Source organism: Bombina bombina, chromosome 3 (assembly GCF_027579735.1).
Source record: "Bombina bombina isolate aBomBom1 chromosome 3, aBomBom1.pri, whole genome shotgun sequence".
NCBI lineage: Eukaryota > Metazoa > Chordata > Amphibia > Anura > Bombinatoridae > Bombina > Bombina bombina.
The window spans coordinates 145,357,910-145,381,047 of record NC_069501.1 but is presented as its reverse complement, the minus strand read 5'-3'; the positions used below and the strand labels follow the sequence as shown (position 1 = coordinate 145,381,047).

Sequence of the window (23,138 nt, the reverse complement as noted above, 5' to 3'; positions counted from 1 at the left end):
CAGTTAGAGGGCGTTAGTTCATGTGTTTCATAAAAATAACATTATGCCCATGCACGTGGAGTTATTTGAGAGTCAGCACTAATTGCCTGAAATGCAAGTCTGTCAAAATATCTGATATAAGGAGGCAGTCTGCAGAAGCTTAGACACAAGGTAATTAAAGAGGTAAAAAGTATATTAATATAACAGTTTTGGTTATGCAAAACTAGGGAATGGTAAATATAGGGACTATCTATCTTTTTTAAACAATAACATTTTTGGTGTTTAGATACCTTTTAAATTCCCATATGGGAAATATTTTAATTTTCAAATAGTTTAAGAATGATCAAAAATAGTAGCAAAAACATTGTTTTAAGCAATTAAGAAAACATCCAAAAACAAATTATCTGTAGGAGTTAACACTTTATAAATATTCTAACAGCTTTGAGAATATTACAAACATGGCTAAGAAACAATTTTGTATTCCAAATTTTCTGATATCATTAGACATTTTTTAGAGCAAGAAATAAAAAATAATATGTCTCTAATCTAAAATTAGTATCCCATTCCCTCTCTACACTGTTGTAATTAAAATCTAAGTTATAAAGTGAATAAAACTCTTATTTTATTGATTTGAAATTATCTATATTTAGCTCTGCCCGTACACTGCAGCTGGTGTTTTTTTTTCACTGTCTATTAAATGCCTTCTTGTCTGACAGCAAGAATACACTAAGGCCTAGATTTAGAGTTTTGTCGGTAAAGACCCGCGTAGCTAACGCCGGCTTTTTTCTGGCCGCACCATAAAAATAACTCTGGTATTGAGAGTCCACAAAAAGGCTGCGTTAGGCTCCAAAAAAGGAGCGTAGAGCATTTTTAACGCAGCTTCAACTCTCGATACCAGAGTTGCTTACGCAAGCGGCCAGCCTTAAAAACGTGCTTGTGCACGATTCCCCCATAGGAAACAATGGGGCTGTTTGAGCTGAAAAAAAACCTAACACCTGCAAAAAAGCCGCGTTCAGCTCCTAACGCAGCCCCATTGTTTGCTATGGGGAAACACTTCCTACGTCTGCACCTAACACCCTAACATGTACCCCGAGTCTAAACACCCCTAGCCTTACACTTATTAACCCCTATTCTGCTATCGCTGACCCCTGCATATTATTTTTAACCCCTAATCTGCCGCTCCGTAAACCGCCGCTACTTACATTATCCTTATGTACCCCTAATCTGCTGCCCCTAACACCGCCGACCCCTATATTATATTTATTAACCCCTAATCTGCCCCCCTCAATGTCACCTCCACCTGCCTACACTTATTAACCCCTAATCTGCCGAGCGGACCTGAGCGCTACTATAATAAAGTTATTAACCCCTAATCCGCATCACTAACCCTATAATAAATAGTATTAACCCCTAATCTGCCCTCCCTAACATCGCCGACAGCTAACTTCAAACCTTAACCCCTAATCTGCCGACCGGAGCTCACCGCTACTATAATAAATGTATTAACCCCTAAAGCTAAGTCTAACCCTAACACTAACACCCCCCTAACTTAAATATAATTTTAATCTAACGAAATTAATTAACTCTTATTAAATAAATTATTCCTATTTAAAGCTAAATACTTACCTGTAAAATAAACCCTAATATAGCTACACTATAATGAATAATTACATTGTAGCTATTTTAGGATTAATATTTATTTTACAGGCAACTTTGTAATTATTTTAACCAGGTACAATAGCTATTTTTTTTTTAAAAAGTTTTTTATTGAGGTTATGCTAATGAGTACAATATGTATAAAATACCATATAACATAAGAAAAAATACAACACCAGTGTCACATTTACAATAATTATTCTTATACATGAAATAGAAATGTAGTAGAAAGCTAGGTATATATCAAGAACCTCTATTTTATTTTTTATTGCTTATATTTTTCAATTATTTCCTCAAGAGCGCAAGTGGTCACTTTTTGGACCAGTAAAGGCAATTGTTGTCTAGAGGAAAGATAACGAATGTATTGGACACTTATGGTCCCACACATATAATGTAAAGGGTAAATTATCAACTGACATTTTTATTTTAAAAAAATATAAGGGGGGTTAGAAAATTCAGCGGATAAGCACCGCTTGTCAAATATAGGGTAGTATGGGGGTGGGGGGGGTGGGGGGGTGGAGCCCAAGACAAGGGTTACATAAAGAAATACCATGGGATCTACTAGATGATTTCTAAGAAATTAGGGGTGAATCATAGGGTTAGAAAAGAACATGTGATATTTAGCATCTATGAATAAAAAGGTATATAAGAAAAATGATATAATCGGGGGGTTATTACCATATATGTAGACTTTTGGCTGGTGGGATCATAAAGTAAACTACTGAAGGGAGTCCAAAACTGATAGAAAATATGGATTAAGGTAAGCATTGCATTAACTTCAAAACCCAAAAGTGAGAGATGTCCCCTCTAGAGTTAATAATTTTGGAAGGTGACTATGACATTAGCATAATCAAATGAGTAATATTTTCTAAAACCTAGACCCTATGTTAGTTATAATATAATATTGGGGGGTAATCTAGGGCAGATATAGGAATTAGACATTTGGGATAAATATAATAGGGATAAATAAGCCTTCAGATATTAAGATTGCAACACTACTATACTAATATGGACATATATTAATATGCAAAACATTATATCAGACCCCCACCCATCAGCAGTTGTGGAAACTAGGCTCAGGAGCAGGTATGATGTCAGAGATAGATCATATAGCAAGTTAGGAACTGTGCTACCATCGAAATTATGGTACTTAAAGTAGTGGACATGTACCCCTCTAAGGCCTCGCTTCCATTGAGTCGTAATTCAGTTTGCGTGCACTCGCAAACCGTTAAATATGCTGTCGAAAGCAATAGCGTTTAACGACTGTTTCCAATGGCGCGTTATACCTTAATATCGGCTTCCGGACTTCGGCTGCCGAAAAGATTTTCGCGTCCCATAGAAAGTAATATAAGCCGTTAATCGATAAATTATACCAGGTTTCCATTGAAAGCGCTAACCGTTAATACACTGTCGGAGGCTGTCGATACATTGAGACATATTACCCCCAGCTCAACTAGGTGTAAAGGAGGAAAAAAGAGCTTTTTGAGGCCTGTTTCTCATTGAAATTGAAAATCACAAAAAAATTACATATAGAAATATAATTTTATCTAATAAGAATCTTCTCCTACATGTATATATGTATGATAATTGTATATATATATTTGACCTATATAAATCATATAATTTTAATAATTACTTTTAACTGTTATGATAAAGGCTGATATATTTAAATTGAAAAATAGAATAATTACATTCAGTGTCTTTGAATTTCCGATATGTAACTACATATATGTTGAAATTATAGTTCATATCAAAAATAAAAGTCATGAGTAAGTATATACTTTCAAACTGTTCATTAAATTAAGGATTAGATGAGATGAAGATAAGCCCTCCCCCCCATGTTATTCATTGCAATCACCAGTTTCACATATGTTAACAAGCAACACACAGCTATAATAAAAAGACCACACCTAGCCTAACCTCAGAACAGATATTTCAAAATGCAGGGTGAGAGAGAAGCTGACAATGCTGAAGTTAGACAGCGTAGGCCTGACATCCCCAGAGTGAGGCTGGATATAGAAACCCTGAATGAGCAGCAGGTGTTTGAAAGTTTCAGGCTCAACAGGGAGAAAATATATCAGTTATATGCCCTGTTGCAAGATAGGCTGGAAAGCCAGGGCTATTCAAGCAGGGCTGTCCCTGGAATGACCAAACTACTAGGGGCACTTCATTTTTTGGCTTCTGGATCCTTTCAGGTGACAGGGGGCATTGTAACTGGGGTGCATAAGTCCACTCTTTCTAAGCATCTTTCAAAAGTTATTGATGGACTTTATGATAATTGCAGAAAATTTATTTTTTTCCCCACATCACCCAGAGGTTGGCGTGATGTTAAGAGGGACTTTTTTCTTTTAGGTGGCATACCCAATGTCCTTGGGGCCATTGACTGCACTCATATTGCCCTAAGACCCCCTGTGCGCAGGGATATAATATTTAGAAATAGGAAACACTTCCACTCCTTAAATGTGCAGATTATATGTGATGCAAACATGCGCATATTAAATGTTGTGGCAGGGTTCCCAGGAAGTAGCCATGATGCCTACATCCTCAGGAATTCTGGTGTGTGGAGATTGTTTGAGACAAATCAAATGCCTGAAGGACATCTCCTCGGTAAGTGTTTATGTATATATTATGATGCCTTCATGTGTTCAATATTTTGACATTTTATTGTTTCATTGCTTTATAATCCTTTATGTATGTGTCTAAGGGGGTGAAATTGATTAAATAAATAAATTGTTAATCATTTAAAAGATATATATTAACTATGTCATAGTAAGACATATGCATAACATTATTTAATGTCATACATTGCTTTATGGAAAGATGTGTGTTTATCTATCTATCTATATCTATATCTATATATATATATATACTGTATATCTATGCATTCATATTTTAGCAGATTCTGCATATCCTCTTAAAAAATGGATTTGGACACCATTGAAAGAGAACCAGGTTGTTGGGCCTGCTGAATTAAGGTAAAATATATATTTATTTTCTGCTCATGTGTGTCAGAAATATTGATTGTGCCTTGCAAAATGCTCACTATAATCTGTAGAAAAGTAGGACCAGTACACACTTCATAGGAATGTCCCTTTAAATCACTCTTGGGTGAATGTAGGTGCAAACCTGGAGGACCTCCTTTTCCAAAGTCCCAGTAAATGTAATGAAATAGAACACACAGGTAGCACTCTATGTGGAGCAACAGCACCTTTATTGAGCAACGTTTCGGGGCTCCTGCCCCTTTATTAAGCTATATATCTGTGTTTGTGCACATACATTTGTTGCTTGATTATCTTGTGTGTGTGTGTATATATCACTATCACAGACATAACAATGTTGTACTGAGTGCCTTTAAAGGGACAGTCAAAATACAAATCATCTATTATCAGTGAAGCATTTATAAATCTCTCTGCTTCAATATAAATATATTTATATATATATAAAATGGTTTAAAGATTTATAAGATCAAACCAGGAATGTAGTTAGCTCATTAGTATTTGATTTGTCTTCACATTATATATTATAATCATATTTCTTGTTCTTTTAATACAGATATAATGAAGCACATATCCGAACACGTGCTATAATAGAACGACTGTTTGGTGTTCTAAAAATGCGCTTTCGCTGCCTGGACAGATCAGGGGGGGATCTCCAATTCAGTCCGGAAAAAGCTATTAAAATCATAGTGGCATGTTGCTGTCTACACAACATGGCACAGGAGCATGGGATGTTGAACGACTTACTTCCAACACCACAGCCCCCAGGTGAAATCTTTGAGCCTGATGTAATTAATCATCCACAACCCCTCAATGCCCATTTGGAGAGATCTGCAACTATTCAAGAATTCTTTTCAGGTATTTTTATAGTATTGTAATGAGACCTTTTATTTATTTATGATTATGTTTTTTAATAATACACATTTTTTTCTTTTAATGTTTTACAGATTGAAGATTCTCAGAAATGGAATACCACTCCCCTCCCTCTCTCCTCATCCCTATATTTACCACATTTTCCCTAAATAAATGTATACTTTACTCAAATATAGTCATGGTGAATGTTTCTTTATTTCCAGCTATGTACTAATCAATGCATTCATCTTATGATTTATGTATAACATAATTATCTAAAATATAATTTTAATTATATTCCAAATATGACTTTGTTCTCTTGGTATAATTATTTAAAGAGCAGCTATGCACTCCTGGTTAATAAAATTGAGTACATGGGTGAACCAATGACAGACAGGATATATACTGTATGTTGGCAACAATAAACAGCTCCAACATAGGTTCTATGCTGCTCCTGATCTTACCTAAATAAAACTATAATCAAAGGATACTAAGAATATTAAGAAATATAAAGAATATAAATATATTAGATTTGCTTTTAAATATATATGTTTTAGCAAAATAATGGAATTTATGTCACTTTAAAAAAAAAAGGAAGAGTGTGTTCACAATAAAACATTAATGAACCAGATAAATCATTCAATTCCAATCAACTTACATATGTACTCATAATCAATTTAATCCTTTTATGTTTCTTATTTCAATCATGTATTTAAGTTTAGGAGCCATTCCATTTAATGCTCATCACCTGTGGTGCACTTGCTGATTGTTGCCTACATTTAGACAACAATCATCAAGCGCTCCCCATGTGCAGATTCAAAATGGGTAGATTCCTAAGATAACATTCCTGTTTTATTAAATTACAGATGATAATTAAGTTAAATAGATTATAGGATTACATATTTAAGTATATAAATACTGCATGCTCTAATTCCTGAGTTTTATTTTTAATAGGCTATCCCTTTAAGAAATATATCAGATGCTCATTTCAAAGAGACAAATCCAGATATAATATAATCCTTAAAATAAAGATACATTATCAATACATACAATCCCCTGAGATTGCACACTTGAATGGCATGGTTACCTCATAGAAAATAATATAGAAAAATAAGTCAAAGGAAAAAATCTTTTTATCATGAAGATGAGTTTTATTATTACAGATTTACCCTCATTCAAATGTAATTTTCAATGTGAAAATCATATTTATTCAATACAAAACGATGACACATTAAAGTTATAATGTGTCATAGTACTAATATTTATAAAATATATGTAATGTCATGTCTGCTAAAGCAGATAATACATTTGCAATATTTAGACTATTAACCAAAATACATAAGTGCTTAATATGACATACTTCAAGAGATATGAAGTATTGTCTTTAACATGGAGTTATTGAAACAATTTAAAAGTGCATTGTGCATTGGTCCCAGGGAGAGTCTGTGTCTGTTCATATGATGTCAATTAAAATGTATTAATCACCTCTATATCATGGCAATCACATATATGTTGTGTATACACCAGTGCTTAAATATCATAAAGATACATTTATCTAATTATTCTAAATATTGAATAATAATCTTGACAAAAAGGAGTGCGTTAGTCATGATAGGTATATATTTCAGATATTACATTCCACATAGGACTATAATGAATGCAAGGTATTTGGCCATATCAACAGGAAGGAATATTTACTTTTCAACTCTTCTATAACTGTATAAGCCTTATTAGCTTCATCTGAAGGAGCAAACAACATATGCTTGTGGAATATAAATCATAACATTTACACATGTCACGTTGACCAATGTTAGATAGCATATACTGTATAAATTTCAGACACGTATCCCCAAGTATTCTTAAACGGCATAATATCCTCAATAAAAGGACACATACATTTATCAACAATTTACACCTGCATATTAATTGACATCATGTGAAATAAAAATGAATAAAGCTGTTAATGTTTTTGAAAATAAACAGCTATTAAAACAATTTTGAAATATATTTTCTAATTTTGATTAGAAAAATATATGCATATTTATGAGATGGAAATCACACTTAAGAAAGTGCTTCATAAAAAAATTAGATATTATATATCTTGAAAGAATTTAAAAAGAAAAATACTTCTTAATGCTTGCGGCGGGATTTGGCCTTTGGAGGAGAGGTACTTGGGATGGAAGTGTGGCGTCTTGGGCGACGCACACCAGCTGGCTGGGAGGCTAAAAGATGTCCCTTGTCTGTGCTTATATGTTTTTAATAGTGTGTTGCCTATTTTAAATTGAAGCAATAAATTTCCAGATTGTTTTACTCACCCGGTTTTCGTTTGGTTGAATTGCTAAAAGATGTGATTCAGGGTCCTGCAGGGAGATAACGGAGGATGCGAGTGAGGAGGGAGTTTGCGGCCTATCTGCAACCCTCTCCACTGCCTCTGCCAGGCGGACGAGTGCAGCATTATGTATGTCCATCTGGCTCTGTAGCCTCCTGAAATCCTGCTGCTGCTGGAGCCTAGTAAGTCTAAGCTCCCTGTGAATGAGCCTCAGTAGAGCATCCTGCTGGGACTGCGCGGGGATATTGGATTCCATGGGGGGCACTTGTGGCTGTATAGGTGTCTCCGGCACATATTCCTGGCTCTGTGTGAGGTTGTCGTCACTCAGTCTTGGGGACTGTGTGGGTGGCTCAATATCCAATTGAGGACAGACATTGGTGGGGGGTGGTGGTGATTGTTGTGGTGGTGGTAGTGGTGGCGGCATTTGTTGTGCCATGGGAGGGTGCTGAATGTGTTGTTGAGGTGGCATATAGTACATATGCTGCGGTGGAGGATGCATCTGCTGATGCTGTGGTGATGGAGGATGCATCTGCTGATGCTGTGGTGATGGAGGATGCATCTGCTGATGCTGTGGTGATGGAGGATGCATCTGCTGATGCTGTGGTGATGAAGGAGGCATCTGCTGATGCTGTGGTGGTGGAGGATGCATCTGCTGATGCTGTGGTGATGAAGGAGGCATCTGCCGATGCTGTGGTGGTGGAGGATGCATCTGATAATGCTGCGTTGGAGGATGCATCTGATAATGCTGCGTTGGAGGATGCATCTGATAATGCTGCGTTGGAGGATGCATCTGATAATGCTGCGTTGGAGGATGCATCTGATAATGCTGTGGTGGAGGATGCATCTGATAATGCTGTGGTGGTGGAGGCTGCATCTGATGATATGTCCTCCCAGATGAATATGGGGATGGGCCAGGAACATTTTCAACCTCATAGGCCAGTGGCTGTTGCTCATCTCCTTCAAGTATGCTGAGGTAGGAGTATCCAGCTTCAATAACATCCCCCTCCTCCTCCTCACTGAATTCCGGAACATCACTGGCCTCCGGTCTTGTTGAGGACTCATACTCATGTTCCAATTCTGAAAAATAAATTGTAATTATAAATTAATCTGATGAAACATCTAACATTTGAAAATCAATTTTATAGATATAGTTTTATATATATATATATATATATATATATATATATATATCTATATATATATATATATATATATATATATATATATATATATATATATATATATAATTTCTGTATGAACTTAAACATATTTAACCAGAGGTGTATATTTAAAGATTGTGCCTCTAAGCGACTCTTTGTATTACACATAGTCCATATATATGATATAGATAGAAAGAATTTAAATCTATACCCTTGCTTGTTTGAGCAGATAGCCACTCCAGAAATCAGGATGAATATATCCACTACAACTATGTTAAGATGCCATTAAAGGGGCAATGAAGTACAAATTAAACTTTCATGATTCAGACAGAGCATGCAAATTTAGTCAACATTTAATATTTTACTCCTATTATCATATTTTCTTCCTTCTCTTGGTATCTTTATTTGAGAAGCAAGAATGTAAAGCTTAAGAGCCAGACAATATTTGTTTCAGAACCTGGGTTGCTGTTGCTTATTGGGTGGCTAAATGTAGCCACCAATCACGAGCGCTAGCCAGGGTTCTGAACAAAAAATGCAAAGTCTCCATAGCTTACATTCCTACTTTTTCAGAAAAAGATACCAAGAGAACAAAGAACTATTTATAATAGTAGTACATTAGAGAGTTGCTTAAAATTGCTGCTCTATCTGAATCATGAAATAAAAAAATTGGGTTTACTATCACTTTAAGTTACTGTGCAAATTAGACTTTGAACCATGTAAAACATTACTTGTACTAATCCTACCTAGGTATGTTTTCCACTGATGCTTGAACACAATTGATTACTAAACATATATAATATATGAACATTCTATATTCTGTATTACACATGTGTATGATTACATTTATATTTTAAAAAACAAAGCCGATATATATTTCTGATGTTAACATATATTTGTTAGAAATAAAACATTTATTACATATGATATTTAATATTCACCTTCATGGACCTCTTCAGCTGGCACTGATGTGTCCATTGTCCCCTTACATCCGTAAACAGATTCATCTGAGATGACATTGGCCATCATCTCCTCCCATGACCTTAGGTGTATCCTCTTGCTAGGACCACCACCTGTCCCACGTGCATATTTGGCCTGCTGTGCCAGCTTAGCTTTGGTTTCCCTCCTGCAGTCATGATAGCGGTGTTTAATGCTGGCAATAGAACGATTACGTCCTAAGCAGCTGACTGCCACTCGAATCTCCTCCCACAGCTTATTCCGGACAGCCGGCCTCAGGTTAGGGTTCTCCAGCTGAGCTGCCCTCTCCAAGTATGCCTCAACAAGAGCCTCCTTCTCCTCCTCAGAGTACCTCTCCTCTCTAAGCCTGCCCTTCACACCTGAAGGGCCAGCAGACACAGACTCTCCCTCCTGTGACTGGGGACCAGCCCTCTCTACCTCCTCTGTCCCTGCAGGCTGTGACAGGCTACCACCAGCCCCACCCCCAGTTGCCACAGTCTGCCCCACTTTCCCTTTTCTTTTTGTGCCTAGCTGAGGCTGACTCCTCCTCACTCCTCCCACCTCCATTCCTCTTCCACCCTCTCTCCTTCCCTCCTCTGCCAGGGTTTGAGGAAGGACAAATCCTCCACCCAAACCTCGGCCCCTATTCCTGCCCATACTACTCCCTACTTCCCCCCTCCCCCTCCCTCTATCCACCCTCACCACTGCCCTCCCCCTAGCCACCCCCTTCCCAACTCCACTAGGCCTATCCATCCCTTTCTCCTTCCTCCCTAACTCTAACCTAACACTAAAGTCCCTAGCTTACCTAACTACACTAAGTCACCTAACTAAACCCTATATTAAATAGCCCCAAAACTAACTACCTAACCTATCTAGACCCTAACTATCTCTATTCTATATCCCTCAAAATAAAAATAAAATGTGGGGGTGAAAATAAACAAAGGGATGTAAATGAAAAAGGAAAAACTAAGGAGGATTAGAACAAAATTATAGACAAATAATAAGGGATGCAAATGAAGAAAGGGATGAGCTATATAGTCAAATGAAACAAAAAATATGGGATGTAAAAAATAAATAGGATGGGAAAAATGTATATATAAAAAAAAAAGTTATATAGTGAGGAAGGGAAAGGTAGTCAAAGGGGGGATGGGAAGTGGAATAAGGGGATTAATGAAAGGAGTAATAAAGGAAGATGGGGATATGGGGGTTAATGAAAAAAAATATGTGAATGTGTTTGTATCAAATAAAAGTGTGTATGTGTGTGTGTGTGTATTTGTGTGTATAAACTAATGTGTGTTAATTAACTAATGTATGGATGTGTGTGTGTGTTCCTAATATTATATGAGGCCTACAATAAGAATATATGAAAATCAAATATCAAACTCTCCACTAACTCTCAAACAACTCTCAAAAACCCAAAACTCCTACCAACGCAACTAGCTCCCGTGTCTTTCTCTCTAGAGGCGATCACAGGTAAAGAGCGCAGGCGCAAACCGGTATTCTTATAGACAGAGGTCGGGTTACCATGGCAATGCACTTGTTATGGCGCGCTTTTCGACAAATCCGACATCGGTTGGCAACGCAAACTTACGTACGGCCGAAAAGAGCGACTGCGCGCAACACGCTAATCTTTTCAATGGAAACCTGGTACTAAAATGGAGCCGTAAATTACCTTTAGCTGTCGTCCGCTTCGGTAGCTTACGGCTCCATTTTTAACGACTCAATGGAAGCGAGGCCTAAGACTTACAATATAAGTAGGTACTCTGCACATAATAATATCAGGATATGTAACTATTAAGGGATCCTAAAAAAGTAGGAACCTATAGAGGTCTAGGAACATAAAAATAAGAATTAATATTTTAGAACCAACTATCTCTAAGCCTCAGATATTGACATTCCTAGGACACAAAAACTTGTATAGTAGTATGAGGCATATCATTAAGTGCATACTGAAATCATCAATACTATAAATAGATGTATAAGAAAGTGAATCAATTCTAATACTAATTAAGTCAGTAGAGATTGCAGTAAACTCCCATAACATTAGAAATGAGCCTGAAAATAGGTAGGTATTAGATTCAATAATATTGATAGATAAGAAACCTACATGTGGGAGCTCAAGCACTTTTATCATTGGGGAGTTTTCTATATTGCGTAGGTATATATGAGACATAAACTAAAAAAACCAAAAACAAACTATGCAGCCAGGCAGTGTAGGTGTAGCGTGGTTACCTAATATACTTTGAACATGCAGAATAAACCTAAAGCTAGAAAACACCAAGTTATAGAATAAATTATTATGACCCCATTCTTCAGGCTACAAGCCTTCATTCAGGATACTAACAACCTCTGAACATGGTATAGATTTATGTTCAAGACAAACAGAGTTTAAAGTCTGAAGATATAGATGAAATATTGATATTTAAGCTTCGTGGGGCACCCCACAAACAGATAGCCCAGAAACAGTCTGAAGTCAAACCTTAATCATCCCACTCCCATTCTCGCTAGAACGTGGGGTAGATTAGTGTATCTAGAGCAGTATTCTTGGATTAGCGTACTACCACCATTTGCTCTCAGGTTATAGCGATTCTGATGTTTACCCATTAGGAGCGAGCAGGCTTCTGAGCACTGAGTCACCTCCGTGCACACTGGACTCAATATCTGCAGTATTAGAGGGGACCTAATTAAGACTGAGTCTCCATGCGGATCTTTTTGCGACGTCGGACAGCCAGCCTCACCTGTCCCCACTAGCAGCTGTGCATCTACAGCTATGTCGCTCAGTTCACTTTCTTTTAGGGGGTCAGACTCTTTTGAGGTAAGGGAGGTCAGGGAATAGGTGGGTATAAGCGCTTGGGCTTATCGGCGCTATCATCTCCTTTTGCTGCGCGGTACTTGGTCTTGGGAACACTTGTGTGGTATCCTTAATCTCAGCCAATTCAGCAGTGGACATCTCCTTGCTTCTACGAATGCTTCTGATCTCAGACCTCAGGCTGTGGAACTGAGTTGTCATCCGGAGATCCAAGCTCTGCAGCATAGCTCTCAGTTCACTATAATGATCCTCCATGGTGAGGCGTTAAAGTTGGCAGTATATTGCCGGTGAAATAAGCATGTAGTTGGGAGGTATCTCATGCAAAATGGCGTTTCTCACAGCATGGCCTCCGCAAACTGAGTGAGTAAGACTTCAGGTTATCAATGCAATAAAGTGGGTTTATGTTGCTTGTGAGAAGTTAGGCAAGAGCTAGAAGTCTGTAGTATAATAGTGTAGAAATCAATCGTATCTAAAGCATACATCCATTAGTTACTCTCTGACCTCCGCAGTTTTAGTAGGCCTCATATACCTGCATGGGATCCAGATATAGAGGCTGATGCATAAGTTCAGCAAAGTAACTGTCAAGTAGTGTGGAGATAATCCTGCTTGGACCTAAGTAATTATTTGGAGCAAATTACATTAAGAAAACTGCAATTTGCCGTTATTTTATATATGTTTTAGCAGGAGCTCTCTGATACACGTCCTCTCTGCCCAGCTGTTGGCTCCGCCCCCCCTACAATAGCTATTTAATAGTTAAGAACTATTTAATAGCTAAAATAGTTAAAATAATTACAAATTTACCTGTAAAATAAATCCAAACCTAAGTTACAATTAAACCTACCACTACACTATCAATAAATTAATTAAATAAAATACCTACAATTATCTACAATTAAACCTAACACTACACTATCAATAAATAAATTAAATACAATACGTACAAATAACTACAATGAAATAAACTATCTAAAGTACAAAAAATAAAAAAGAACTAAGTTACAAAAAATAAAAAAATATTTACAAAAATAAGAAAAATATTACAACAATTTTAAACTAATTACACCTACTCTAAGCTCCCTAATAAAATAACAAAGACCCCCAAAATAACAAAATGCCCTACCCTATTCTAAATTACTACATTTCAAAGCTCTTTTACCTTACCAGCCCTGAACAGGGCCCTTTGCGGGGCATGCCCCAAGAAATTCAGCTCTTTTGCCTGTAAAAAAAAACATACAATACCCCCCCCAACATTACAACCCACCACCCACATACCCCTAATCTAACCCAAACCCCCTTAAATAAACCTAACACTAAGCCCCTGAAGATCTTCCTACCTTGTCTTCACCTTACCAGGTTCACCGATCCGTCCTGAAGAGCAAATCCGATGTCCTGATCCAAGCCCAAGCGGGGGGCTGAAGAGGTCCATGATCCGGCTGAAGTCTTCATCCAAGGGGTTAGACTTAGCTTTAGGGGTTAATACATTTATTAGAATAGCGGTGAGCTCCGGTCGGCAGATTAGGGGTTAATAATTGAAGTTAGGTGTTGGCGATGTTAGGGAGGGCAGATTAGGGGTTAATACTATATATTATAGGGTTAGTGAGGCGGATTAGGGGTTAATAACTTTATAATAGTAGCGGTGCGGTCCGCTCGGCAGATTAGGGGTTAATAAGTGTAGGCAGGTGGAGGCGACGTTGTGGGGGGCAGATTAGGGGTTAATAAATATAATATAGGGGTCGGCGGTGTTAGGGGCAGCAGATTAGGGGTACATAGCTATAATGTAGGTGGCGGCGCTTTGCGGTCGGCAGATTAGGGGTTAATTATTGTAGGTAGCTGGCGGCGACGTTGTGGGGGGCAGATTAGGGGTTAATAAATATAATACAGGGGTCGGCGGTGTTAGGGGCAGCAGATTAGGGGTACATAAGTATAACGTAGGTGGCGGTCGGCAGATTAGGGGTTAAAAAATTTAATTGAGTGGCGGCGATGTGGGGGGGCCTCAGTTTAGGGGTACATAGGTAGTTTATGGGTGTTAGTGTACTTTAGAGTACAGTAGTTAAGAGCTTTATGAACCGGCGTTAGCCCAGAAAGCTCTTAACTACTGACTTTTTTCCTGCAGCTGGAGTTGTCTCGTTAGATGTCTAACGCTCACTTCAGCCACGACTCTAAATACCGGAGTTAGAAAGATCCCATTGAAAAGATAGGATACGCAATTGACGTAAGGGGATCTGCGGTATGGAAAAGTCGCGGCTGAAAAGTGAGCGTTAGACCCTATTTTGAGTGACTCCAAATACCGGAGTTAGCCTAAAACCAGCGTTAGGAGCCTCTAACGCTGGTTTTCACGGCTAACGCCAAACTCCAAATCTAGGCCTTAGATATTAGCAAAACAATAAAAATGCAACTGTATTAATGTATTACTACTATTAATACTACTACTACTACTAATAATAATAATACTAATAAATAAATCTATCTTTCTCATGTGATATAGGCAGATTTTATGTTTGACAACAATCTAATCCAGATGAAGGGGCACAATCCACATAAAAAATCCTTTTGCAATCAGCATGATAAAAGCCCTCACATACTTAGCAACATGACCATACCTAAACTATTTTGCAAATTACTATGTAAACACTAACAGACTGATTTCTGGATGTGATTTTTTGCAAAATTCTCAACAACTCTGACTTTTGAACATGACCTTTGCCTGTTATCACACAACTCTATAAAGCTTAATTGATGCTTATTATAAGAGACATTAGAATATTATAGTAGACAATATACTGTGTTTGTTATTCCTACAGAACTCTAGTCCAGATGAGTATTAGAAGTTATTACATACCACCATGCACCACTTTATAGGTAAAAATCCACAATTAATGTATTTAATGTACTAAATATTGATATTTTGCCACTTGACCATAAGTAAAAGCAAATTCAAGAAGGGGAAGTTATATCTAAAAGAGCACCAATAATTGGCAGTAGAGTTATAAAATGTGTATAACTCCAAAGTACAATTCAGAGAGATATAGCTATACAAAAACCTTTGTGGAAAACATATTTGCAATGTGTATTCAGATTGTGTGATAGGTGATGAGTTTAGGTCAACAGTCATGGGTAATACTCATAAAATACATTATAGACTATAATGTTCTAATATGTTACCTATTTGATTACCAATATATATGTGGGAAACAGTATACAGGTTGTACAAGTTGGAATTAAAAAGATAGGATAAAGAAACATCTTACATGAAATTCCACCAAAGAAACTGGTAGCCAAACATTTTAGTCAATACTGCGACAAGAAAAAAGCTCTTCACTTCTAAATCAGAGATTTTGTACCACACCAAAAAAGAATAGGGGGTTAATATTATAAACTCATTGATAGAGATGTTCAATAGATATTTAAATTAGCAGCGAAGAAAGCCAATGGGCAATGGAATTAATCTGACTGGACATAGATTTATATCAGGGTCTAATATTTTAACAATGTGATTGTTTGCTAACCAAGAAGAAAATTAACAGGAAGTAAAATCATGGCTTTATACCTCTTGTATGTATTTTCCATACTAATTTATGGTAGTTGTAGATAACTGTTAAAAATTTAATTAAAATTCACTAAAACTGTCAAAGATTTATTTTATTTGTATTTTGTTTCTTTGCCATCCAATAATGACACACTTGCTTATTGTTCTGTGTAATATTCAAAGGCTGCTATAGGATACACTGAAAATGTTAACAAAGACAGACAATCATTGCTTTTTATTAGCAATAGTTTTAGAAACACTATAAAATATATTTTTTGAGGAATATTAGTTAATTGTGCATTGTTACTAAGTACCTTCAATATGTTTGTTTTTATGAAGCTGTAGAATGTGTGAATAATATGTGTCAGAGTGAGGAGAGGGTTTTCTGGAACTCCCCTAACCAAACTTTGAGAAAGAGCTAGTCAGGCATGAATCACTTCAGATAACATCATAGCTCCAGCTTCAACGCTCCCTATGTGTCTCTAAAACTTTTTAATAAATTATAAATAAATTGTCGATTTTTACCTATAAGGCAGTGCATGGCGTATGTACTAACTTTTATACTTACAATGATTTCTATCGGAAAAATGAACTCATTTGGAATTTGTCACCAATCTAATGAACAACGGAGGACAGGTTGGTATTATGCAGATAAGGTGGATACAAAGTGCCTATGGACAATTACATTTTTTTCTATCTGAGGTACTGTTTTTTAGAACTGATGATTTTTTTTCATTTTGCATTTTCTACAGTTTTATAGTGACTGCTAAAGGCAATTGTCCAACTGATTTTATTATATTTCTGGTTTTCTGTAGATAAAACTCAATGCAAAAGTTCAAATGGCACAGATCCTCTAAAGTGATTAGGTTACAGTAAACTGTAAATAGTGACTAACTCACCCTTCTGTAAATAAACTTAATCCTTATGCCCCATTACAATTCAAAATAACTGAGCTGTCCTAATGCCCTTCACTAAAATTAAACCAGTTTACCACAAATAACTCTGTCTCACCCACCCCACTGCTCTTAAAACCTAACTGAGACTCCACCACCACAATTGTCTTAATAGCTTATTCAATCCCCTCACTGATGTGAAAAGGCTTGTAATTGCTTTACTTTTTGCGTTTTCTTGAAATGCCAGTTGAGTATGAATAGGTTCTGAAGACATTAACCGCTTGATTGCTGCAACTATTTTCCAAACTCCTCCCTCCACTTGCCTTATTGAAAGAGGCACTCTGTTCTTGTCAAGTATGATTGCTACTGTAATTTTGACATGCAGTATCTTACCACCTCTGCTGTGGCCAATTGAGGGCAAATATGTATTAGTATAGGGCTTGTCAAGTCTTTAGTGTGTCATTCCAATTCTCTGAACCCCCATGTGTCTGTAAAACTTTTTAATAGATTATAAATAAATTGTAGATTTTTACCTATAAGGCAGTGCATGGTGATATTATTTATAATAACAAGGATTTCTACTGGCAAAATTAACTCATTTGGAATTTGTAACCAATCTAATGAACAACAGATGACAAGTTGGTATTATGCAGATACAGAGTGCCTGTGGACAATTAATTTTTTTTCTATAAGAGGTACTGTTTTTTTAATACTGAGGATTTTTTTTTCATTTTGCATTTGCTACAGTTTTATAGTGACTGCTAAAGGCAATTGTCCAACTGATTTTGTTATATTTCTGGTTTTATGTAGATAAAACTCAATGCAATAAATCAAATGGCACAGATCTTCCAAAGTGAGTTAGTCACTATTTACAGTTTACTGAAACCTAATCACGCTTCTGCAAATAAACCTAATCCTTATGCCCCTTTACAATTTAACATAACTGAGCTGTCCTGATGCCCTTCACTTAAACAAAACCAGTTTTAACGTAAATAACTCTCTCTGACCCACCCCATTGCTCTTAAACCTGAAACTCCCCCCCGCAATAGCTTATTCAATCCCCTCACTGATGTGAAAAGGCTTGTAATTGCTTTACATTTGTGTTTTCTTGCCATACCAGTTGAATATAAATAGGTTATGAAGACATTAACCCCTCGATTGCTGCAACTATTTTTCAAACTCCTCCCACCACTTGCCTTATTTGTCACGAGAGTATAATTGATACTGTCATTTTGACATGCAGTATCTTACTACCTCTGCTGTGTCCAATTGAGGACAAATATGTATTGGTATAGGGCTTTTGAAGTCTTCAGTGTGCTTTTCCAATCCTCTGAACTGGAAACCCAACAATTTTCAAATTACAGAAAAAGGAGCCAAAATAAATGATGTAATTTCAATAAAAGGTGTTTGATACTATGTAACTATACATGATTAAAAATTTTATATTGACATCTCATTTTCTCATGTCGCTGTTACCCTCATCTTACCTTTCCTAACTATAAAAGGACAATAAACACAAAAGTGTACTTTTATGATTCAGACAGATTGTGCAGTTTTGAACAACTTTATGATTTACTTCTTCTAACTTGCTTAATTTTCTTTGTATCTGTTTTGAAAAGCATACCTAGGTAGGCACAGGAGCAGCAATTCACTAGTGAGAGCTAGCTGCTAATTTGTGGCTACACTATATGTCTCTTGTAATTGGCTCATCTTATATGTTCAGTTAGCTCCAGTAGTGCATTATGAGAAAATGTTGGGTTCCTCTTTAACCACCCATCCCTTTTTTAAAACAACATTTTATAATGCTTTAATAATGATTAAACATAATTGTTGAAGTTAAATCTGGGTTCCTTATATTTATTTGTTTATGTTTTAAATATTTTTTGTCAGAAGATAGGGAAACACAAAAATGATTGGCTTTGGAGCAGCTGTTTCTTTACTTCTTAATCTCAACCTTGCATGGAGTGTGTATATTGCTGCCCCAAAACTAAGCTTTCCAATTTTAATTTCTGCATTGTCAGTATCTGGCCTGTGGTCTAACTGTCAAATTCATTACAAGATACACAACATGAAAAAATTCATAATTTTGTGATATTTCTATTCACCATTGTAGAGTATATGGTGGAGCCACTAGCACAGCAGTGCAGCAACATAATGGTTACATGCTTTTACTATTTCAGTGTTTTTTTATGGGAATAACACATAATTGCTGTATTAGCGTAACTAGTTTTACAAATTTTTGTATGCAGCTTTGCTAATAAGGATAAGGGTGATATGATAAAAATTATCTCTTATGTACTTGATGCATCTCTTTGATAAAGGGACTAAATATTCACAGGCCAGTTTCCAGAGAAAGGTATTAAAGGACTCCTTAAAAGGATGAATTGTGTGAATAGTGAGCATCCCCGGAGAAAGCCTAAAAAGGTGAAAGGTATGTAGGCTGGTCTTTCAGAAAGTGCACCAATTCGGAAATGTGAAAGAATCTTGACTGCAACTATACTTTCCTTTGTGTAAGGAACTTGGTCTCGGTGAACGCCGAGAGTGATTTCTTTTCTACACGGAACTCTGAGACTCAACTTCTTATGCTTCTGATGCAGCAACTTTCCCATGCCATAAGTTGCTGCAGGCTGCCGAGATTTAAAAGGGCCATGTCCTAATTAACAGAATTCCCATTAGATGATTCACGTGTGAGATTCCTATAAAAGCTCACTCAGCCATTAACTGTGGGCTGAATTATTGCCTTAGCTACCTAGTTCCTGGTTCCTGTAAGCCAAAGCTTACTTTCCAGATACCTGTGTTTGCTCATCTTGTTTTAGAGACCAAGCATACTTGCCTTTTACCTGTTTATGCTCACCTTTTTCCAGAGACTAAGCATCCTTATTTGCATCTGGGTATGCTTACCTGGTTCCTGAAAGCCAAGCAATATGGACTGATACTTGTGTATGCTCACCTTGTTCCAAAGACCATGCATACATACCTTTTACCTGTATATGCTCTCCTGGTTCCTGAAAGCCAAGCATACTTACCTGATACATGTGTATAATCACCTTGTTCCAGAGACCAAGCATACTTTCCTTGCATCTGCGTATATACTCATCTGGTTCCTGAAGCCAAGGACTCTTGCCTGATACCTTTGTATGCAAACCTTTTTCCAGAGACAAAGCATACTTTCCTTGAACCTGCATATGCTCAGCTTGTTCCAGAGACCAAGCATACATACAGAACCTTCCACCTGTGTATGCTCACCTGGTTCCTGAAAGTCAAGCAGACTTGCCTGATAGCTGTGTATGCTCACTTTGTTCCTGAAGCTGTTCCAACTGTACCTATCTTGTTTCTCGTGACAGTCTCACAAACAGGACCTGCTGGGTATCCTGTGCCTGCTGAGAATACTGTGTCTTCAATACCAGGGTTCTTTAAATCAGATGCGTCTACTTTACCTACTTAACAAAAAACTATCCAATAAAGGGAGAAGAAAAACAATTTCTGAATTTCAAAATATAATATGTAGTAAGATAAAATGAGACACAAATAAAATAAACTGTCATTTCTAAAAAGACAGAGAATCAAGCACTCTTTTATAATACAAAAATCCTATATTTATTAATTATACAAAATTTAATTAGGAGTTCATATTAAAAGTGTGGTGAAACATACCATAATAACAACAATACATACAAAACATAAGTGTGTTATATAAAACACCCAACTAGATGGCATCCCCACTGAACATCAAGTGGGTATGTGCTGTCATAGTTTAACTCAGGGATCTATGCAGTCACCCAACTTCCCATACAATTGTGGAAGTAGCCCCTAGACATATAGGCCTCTATTTAACAAGGTCTGGCGGACCTGATCCAACAGTGTGGATCAGGTCCGCCAGACCTCGCTGAATACAGCGAGCAATACGCTCTCCGTATTCAGCATTGCACCAGCAGCTCTCAAGAGCTGCTGGTGCAACACCGCCCCCTTCCAACTCACGGCCAATGGGCCTCCAGTAGGGAGGCGTCAATCAACCCGATCGTACTCGATCGGGTTGATTTCCGGCGATGTCTGTCCGCCTGCTCAGAGCAGGCGGACAGGTTATGGAGCAGCGGTCTTTGTGACTGCTGCTTCATAACTGCTGTTTCTGGCAGCTTGATAGATAGGCCCCTAAGTGCAAATATATGTGCCACAGAGCTGCAATCATAAATTTTTATAGGGGCATTAGATTAGATTTGTTTATTGTCATTGTACAGAGTAAAAAAAAACAGAGACAACAAAATTGTAATTGAATATCTAACCTATCCATAACACAAGGTTATACTGTAATGGTAGATCTGACAAGGGACAATAAAAATCAAGTGACTTGTGCAAAATGTTTTCATACCACAAAAATATGTAAAGTGCAATATGCAGGAGAAAGAAATATTTCTATACCACAAGATATATAAAATATAATATGCCAAAAAAAATTATTTCAATACTAAATAAAGTATATAAAGTGCATACCAGAGGAATATGTGTGTGTATATAAAATGCAATATGCAATAAAAGAAATTACGCATCTAATCACACATGTGTGTGCCCAGTACACACATAAGTATTAGCACATGAAATAGTGAATATAGAATGAATAAATAATTGATGATAAATGAACACTATGTGTAATTTTACATTATGTAATGGGAGGTGAATCATGTAAAAAAAAAAGTGGAGTGAGTAAAGACCATTGACAGAATAAACTGTTGGATTAAATTAAGCAACCATTAATTCAGCATTAGCTCTATGGTTATATAAGAAGTCCAAACATATGGGCATATATGAAAAATTTAGAAAAATTTAAGAATTGTTGTTTAACAAGGTAATGGCTCTTGGAAAAAAGCTATTCCGAAGTCTGGCTGATTTGCCTTTTAAGCTCCTATAACGCCTCCCAGATGGTAATAGGGCAAATATACTATTACTGGCATGAAAAGGATCTTGAATAATATGATAGGCCTTTTGAAGACTATGTCTACTTTGAAGATCTTCAATAGGAGGTAGCTGAACACCTATAATGTATTGGGCAGTTTTAACTACCCGTTGCAGGGCTTTACGATGAGAATTAGTACAGTTTCCATACAATACAGTAATGCAATTTGTAAGAATACTCTCAATAGTACAGCGGTAAAAGTTAACCAAAATCTGGGTGGTTAAATTAACTTTTTTCAATGATCTTAAAAAATAAAGACATTGTTGAGCCTTTTTTCACTAAAATTGAGGTATTCAGAGACCTAGACAAATCTTCAGAAATATGTATGCCCAAAAATGTAAAACTTGACACTTGAAGTATTGTATCATGTCCGCCACACATCGATAAATGCTGACAGCATACACTGTCTGCATTTATCATTGCACCAGCAGTTCTTGTGAACTGCTGGTGCAATGCCGCCCCCTGCAGATTTGTGGCCAATCAGCCGCTAGCAGGGGTGTCAATCAACCCCGATCATATTCAATCGGATTCATTTCTGTCCGCGGCCTCAGAGCAGATGGACAAGTTATGGAGCAAAGGTCTTTAGACTGCTGCTTCATAACTTCTGTTTCTGGCGAGCCTGAAGGCTCACCGGAAACAAGGGGCATCAAGCATTAAATAAGCAAACAAATGATATTACATGAAAAAGTTAAATAGCCAAGCTATTATGCATAAATTATGATCAAATGTGTCGTAAATCATCAGAGTGATGCTTGCATAAAGAAATCTTTCAAACTTTGTAGCTTTTAGGCGACTCCATAGATTCTGTAGTTATACTATGACAGTATATATCCACTTGCCGTATGGTGGGGCTGCCCTCTAGTTGGGCGTTGCAGGAGTCCTATTTTCCCTAAAATTTTGGTTACATAGTGCATCACTGTACATGTTTTATATAACACACTTATGTTTTGTATGGTTTAAATGTTTTTCAACACAATATTGAAAAGAACCAATAGTGCTTGGTTCTCTGTCTTTTTAGAGTCATACTGTAAGTTTA

General features: G+C 36.8%; 1 protein-coding gene across 1 annotated transcript; it reads left to right on the top strand.

Moving 5' to 3' along the window:
- The first annotated feature begins 4,080 nt into the window (after positions 1-4,080).
- Positions 4,081-5,675, top strand: LOC128651527 (putative nuclease HARBI1). Its single transcript, XM_053704558.1, has 4 exons — positions 4,081-4,242; positions 4,532-4,610; positions 5,188-5,489; positions 5,579-5,675. Exons 1-4 carry the CDS (start codon positions 4,122-4,124, stop codon positions 5,581-5,583), a joined length of 507 nt encoding a protein of 168 aa, XP_053560533.1. The 5' UTR covers positions 4,081-4,121; the 3' UTR covers positions 5,584-5,675.
- Positions 5,676-23,138: the final 17,463 nt, after the last annotated feature.